We start from the raw sequence: 6,070 nt of genomic DNA on the forward strand, positions 1-6,070 counted from the left end.
TAGGGGGGCGTACGGCCGCGTAGCCCATAGAGAAGGACGGGTGCTGCGTACTAATCACACGCAGCACCTGTCCTTCCCGGGAGCTGTACGTGCCGGCCGTTCCTAGTGTGAATGAGGGCTAACGGTGGCGCCAAGCTGTCTGGAACACATGCGCATCAATTTTCTGCAGGTTCTATAAATGGCCGCGGTTGTTTTTCAAGGAAAAAAAGCATTGTCGGAAAACACACGTGACAGGAATGATTTTATTGGTCGCATAAACATTCTGAATCTTCACACTTATACTGTATATGTTTACGCAAAGTATTGGAATTACAGTTTGCACATCGCTGCGTAGTCAGCACAACACCGTGCGTTGTTGTTACATGTGGCGTTGCAGTTGCACGGGTAACTGTTTGCGTTGGCACCGCAGCGCCCCGCGCAGGATGTGAAGTCCACCCCCACGCAGTCGCAGACCCCGTTTAGGGAAAGGCCTCCGCTTATCCCAATGCTAGCGCTGACTCCGAAGCGCTGACCGCTGTACAGGGCTGAAAAGAGGAAGGGGAGATGAGTTGTTGTTGTTGTTGTTGTTGTTGTTGTGTCAGAAGGTTTCTGAGGTGTTAGCCCTCGTTCACACCTGAACGTTTTGTAGCGCGTTCTACGCTCGATGAACGCTCTACAAAACGCTCAAAAATATAAATTGCATTGGAGTCAATGGACTCGTTCCCAACTCGGCGTATTTCCGCCCGTCCCGAACGCGCTACAAAACGGCCCGCGCCTGAAAAGGTACAGGCACTACTTTGGGCCGTTTTGTAGGGCGTTTTCCATTGGAATACAGCCAAGTAGCCTTGGGAAACGCCTTCGGAAACGCGCGACTGTCGCGCTACTTTTTTACCGCGAATCGCGGTAAAAAAAACGCGCGACAGACGCGCTTTTGCAATACGCCTAGGTGTGAACCCAGCCTTACTGAGCTTTACAATGAATTCACAAAACTGGTTGTGACATATTGTTGCTGCCCGGGGCATTTTTTTATTATTTGCGCACACATAATAAAATATACATTTTGGGCTACAAAACAGCTTCAGACCCCCCCGATTCCCCCTCCCTATATTTTCTGGAAGCAGAGGCCGTGTAGAACAAAAAGATGCTAGTTGCAATTTTTTTTTTTTTACGTCGCACGTTTTTTGAGGCAAATGTTTATCAAACCGGTATTTTTTAGGAAAAAATAGACTTAATTAACATTTAGTGCACAGAAACATAACATAATACCCACTTTTTTGGTAAAATATAAAAGTCGGGGGTCACGTCGGGTAAATAGACACCAGACATGTCAAGCCTTAAAATTGCGTTCGCCCGTGAAGCACGCAAAAAAAGTCAATAACCGATTTTTACCGCTCATCAGTTTAGTGTTATCAGTGATTGCTGGGCCGGGAATATTAGCTCTCACTCCGACGTTCGCGGCGATATGTAACGTGTGTAGCGCAATGGTCGTATCCGCACGTAGGCGCACCGACGCGTGTTTTTGCGTGTGTATGTGCATGCACATGGGGGGAGGGGGACTTTAAAAAAAAAAATTGCATTTTTTTTTTTCTTTTTCTTTTATGTTACTTTCATTTTTATAACTTTTAAACGCTTTTTTTTTTTTTTTTTCTTTTTCTTTTTTTTTTTTTTTTTACACTAACTAGGGGGCTAACAAGCACCCTACGTAATAGCAGATAGGGGATGATAGGTCCTCTTTATGGAGACATCAGGGACCCCAGGTCCCTAGTTAGTGTCCCATCAGGGACCCCATGTCACCTAGGGACCCCAAAGAAGCTGAGGAAGCCGAGATCTGCTTCACCAGCTTCTTCTCCTGGCTCTGAGAGGAGGAGACTGTAACGAGTGACACCGGAAGTGATGTGATGCACGTCACTTCCGGGTCCAGTGATCGGAGGAGAGATCAGCAGCTGAATCTCTCTCTCTCTCTCCGATCATTGCGAGCTGTTCCCGGGCGCCGCACGGGGACAGACAACGGTGGCCGCAGAGGGGGGGAGGGGGAGAAGAAGGGCCGCCCCACGGTGCAAACGATCCGGCGGCTGTACAGAGGCCGGATCGCTTGTACATTAACAGCCATCGCTGGCTGTTGAAAGCGGTACCAAGAACACGGCTGCTGCAGCCTCATCCGTGTTCTCGTTTTAACCATTTTAACGGGCCGCCGTCTGTAGACATATTGCGGCCCGGAAGTGGTTAACAAAAATGGATGCCCCCCCGGGTACATTTTAACCAGTTGACATCCGCGGTGTTAAACCCCCTTCCTGTCCCGGCCATTTTTCAGTATTCAGCGCTGCGGTACTTTGACTGACATTTATTCCGTCATGCAGCGCTGTACTGAAATGAATTTTATACCATTTTTTGGGGACAGATAGAGCTTTCTTTTGGTGGTATTTATTCACCACTGGGGGGTTTACATTTTTTTACTATATTAAGGAAAAATTACCGAAATTTAAAAAAAAAAAACCGTCCGTCCGTTTTTTTACTACGGGCGGACGGCAAGAGGTTAAAGAAGAACTCTACTTACCCTTGTTGCTGGGCAACCACCGCACTGCGAGGATTACATGCTCACTTTGTCCAGGAGGAGCAGATATACTCACCTGATCCTCAGTCCCGCTGGGCTGCTCCCCACGGCCCCTTCGTTCCCGGGCCGTGGCAGTCTCCATCACATCCATTGACTCGCATTACACGTGAGGATGCTGAGGGATAGACCGCCGCCGGAGCGGAGAGGTAAGCGCCGACCGCCGCGGGACTGAGGATCAGGTGAGTAGAACCATGTGCATTCGGATGAACCTGCAAATCAACGTAATTCAGTTGATTCGGCGGTTCGTCTGAAACCCCACGGACTAAGACTGGGGGGCCATTAGAGTTCAGGTGCGTGTAAAGGCGTCCCGATACTTCTGGCGATATAGTGTATAGGGGGAAAGACAACAAAACACAATGGGGGTCTTCCTCCATTACTCTACCAGGAAGCCAACCTCAGGCTGCCCCCGCCCCATTACCGGTGTTCTATCGAAATCTCCAACTACCTCACGGCCGGGTACTCTGCAAGTTGGAGATTTCGACCGGACGGCGTTAGACTGCGAAACACGAAGACTGGCGGAGCTTCCGTACGGCCGCATTGTAACAATATTCAGCAGGCGGAGAACTCGACGAGTATTCTGAACACGCTCTGCGCGCATGCGCACCGCAACTGTGCAGAGCTCCGGTCTTTCCGAGCACCGGAAGTCAGGTAGTTGGAGATTTCGATGAGTTGGAGCTTTCGATAGAACACCGGCCCTTAAGCTTCGGCTGCCCCCCATAAATAATGCTCCGGGGTACTCACGGTCATTACGTATTTCCACCTCCACTGGGTAGTGATCGGAGACCGCCTTGGCCTGCAGTTGGAAAAGAAGAACCTTTGTAAGCCCTTAAATCACTTTATATGCCATGAAGCTACCGGAGTGCCTAGGCACACTCACATAGCAGGAAGAGCTCTGCAGATATACAGCTATGAGACTACAGGAGTGCCTAGGCACACTCGCATACCAGGAAGTGGTCTGCAGATATACAGCTATAGTGCCTAGGCACACTCACATAGCAGGAAGAGCTCTGCAGATGTACAGCTATGAGGCTACAGGAGTGCCTAGGCACACTCACATACCAGGAAGTGCTCTGCAGATATACAGCTATAGTGCCTAGGCACACTCGCATAGCAGGAAGAGCTCTGCAGATGTACAGCTATGAGGCTACCGGAGTGCCTAGGCACACTCGCATGCCAGGAAGCGCTCTGCAGATATACAGCTATGAGACTACAGGAGTGCCTAGGCACACTCACATACCAGGAAGAGCTCTACAGATATACATCTATAGTGCCTAGGCACACTCAAATGCCAGGAAGCGCTCTGCAGATATACAGCTATGAGACTACAGGAGTGCCTAGGCACACTCACATAGCAGGAAGAGCTCTGCAGATGTACAGCTATGAGGCTACAGGAGTGCCTAGGCACACTCACATACCAGGAAGCGCTCTGCAGATATAAAGCTATAGTGCCTAGGCACACTCACATACCAGGAAGAGCTCTGCAGATATACAGCTATAGTGCCTAGGCACACTCACATACCAGGAAGTGCTCTGCAGATATACAGCTATAGTGCCTAGGCACACTCACATACCAGGAAGCGCTCTGCAGGTATACAGAAAGGAAATGAAATGTAAATATTCTGTGATACCTCCTCATAGGTGAGTCCATATTCCACCTGGTAGTTGAACACCTTTGCGGAGTCTGCGACAACTGAGTTCTGTAGATCTGACCCGCCAACCACAATCCTAAAACCATAACGGGGAGATAAGAATATCACTCGGGGGGGGGACAAACAATTTGCAGAGACATTCACCTCGTTGAATCTTTCGGGAGATTTGTTCTGTGTGAATAAACACGACGAGCTCGGATATATTTTCAGGGCGAATGTATCGGATGTAATGTTTCATTGCAGCCTCTAGGTGGCGCTGTGGAGCGCGTGGGGAATAAGTGTCTATTTCCTGCGCTGCTCAGCTCCCTCTAGTGGCCATAGTGCTGTATTACATCCCAATGCATTCAATCTAGAAAGAAAATATATTAAGAATGTTTATTTTTGTAATTATTAGTAATCTATAAATAACTTCATTATACTTTTGTATCAAAAACATTATTTACTTCCGAAATTCCTAACAACGCGCGAAAATAAATGAATCAACTCCAAGCAGACCTTACTAATCAATCCTTTCGCCCGGCGTTCACTGAAAGAGCGCCGGGCGATAAGGATCGGAGCGCCGACGCAGAATCAGCTGCACGCTCTCTGCCTCCGACAGAGATACAGACCGCGGGGCTGCTCCCGCAAGTCAGGTAAGCGGTCCGTGACCCTGTGCCCGAGTTGTCAGCTGGCTGCGGGCCACATAGTACCGGCTCCAGGGCCGCAATTGGCCCGCGGGCCGGAACGTTGAGACCCCTGCTTTTTTTTAATTCAACATGGAAATGTGGAAGATTTTTGTGTGTCGTCCTTCCATGCAGCCTCGCGGCGTCCCTCTCACCTGTCATAAGGGCAAGCCGAGTTGTTGCTCACGTTGGTATCGGCATCGTCGGCGATCAGCCACCGCAGGCTGGCGTCCTGGCGGAGGCGGATCCGGGGCCAGTGTTGGCTCTTCACGTAGTTGCAGCCGGCGTTATAGTCCCCCAAGATAACGATGTCCTGAGGAAGACGATTTCCACATGTGAATTAGGCGGCACGTGGTGACCTTCCTTCAGTCACGTCGATAACAAAACAAAATGGACCTCCAAGAGTAGCCGCTGCTTGGTCGCCTCCCACACGTCGAAGAGGCCGTCCACCTCCAGCACGGCGTAGTCAGGACTGGTGTGAATGGAGACCAGCGCAAAGTCTTTCACCTCTGCAGAAGGAAGATGAGACAATGAAGGTTATAAGGGGGAGGGGCCAATGGAAAGGGCGTTTCACCGCCCTCCAATCACGTCCGGAACGCTCCCAGGAGCGGGACAACCATCACCATGAAGAATCTCATCCTTATCCACGTTGTCTCGTAGTCACCTGTCACTCAACCTCCTTTTTCCGGCGGGGTCACTATAGACTTCAATGAAGGAGCCTCACTAACACCTCAGCCTCCTCCTGGTGACTAGCGCCCCATTGGCTGATGCTCAAGCCCCAAATCACCTGAAAACACTCGCCATCGACCATGAAAGGGGGAAAGCGACTTTCTCAGCTCCCAGTTGAGCATTTGTGTTTCATTTCTCCGATTGTTTTTGAAGCATTTTCAGCAAATGGCTGATCCTCCTCCTTGGCCCATTGGCCAATGGAAGGCTAGTTACTAAGAGGATACGGAGGTGGATCAGCCATTGGCCAATGGAAGGCTAGTTACTAAGAGGATACGGAGGTGGATCAGCCATTGGCCAATGGAAGGCTAGTTACTAAGAGGATACGGAGGTGGATCAGCCATTGGCCAATGGAAGGCTAGTTACTAAGAGGATACGGAGGTGGATTGGCCAGTGGAAGGCTAGTTCTTAGGATGATATGGAGGTGGATCAGCCATTGGCCA

General features: G+C 50.0%; 1 protein-coding gene across 1 annotated transcript; it reads right to left on the reverse strand.

Annotated features, from left to right (window-relative positions):
- Positions 1-309: 309 nt before the first annotated feature.
- LOC108798379 (deoxyribonuclease-1-like) lies at positions 310-5,410 on the reverse strand (the record flags this gene model as incomplete). The annotated part of the gene is made up of 5 exons (XM_018570123.1): positions 310-524; positions 3,332-3,383; positions 4,219-4,315; positions 5,057-5,214; positions 5,298-5,410. Coding segments are annotated over 5 exons (635 nt in total), but the record flags the coding sequence as incomplete, so codon positions are not given.
- Between the last annotated feature and the right edge of the window lie 660 nt (positions 5,411-6,070).

The sequence above is a fragment of the Nanorana parkeri genome, unplaced genomic scaffold (genome assembly GCF_000935625.1).
Source record: "Nanorana parkeri isolate BGI_ZX_2015 unplaced genomic scaffold, ASM93562v1 scaffold1461, whole genome shotgun sequence".
NCBI classification, from domain to species: Eukaryota; Metazoa; Chordata; class Amphibia; order Anura; family Dicroglossidae; genus Nanorana; species Nanorana parkeri.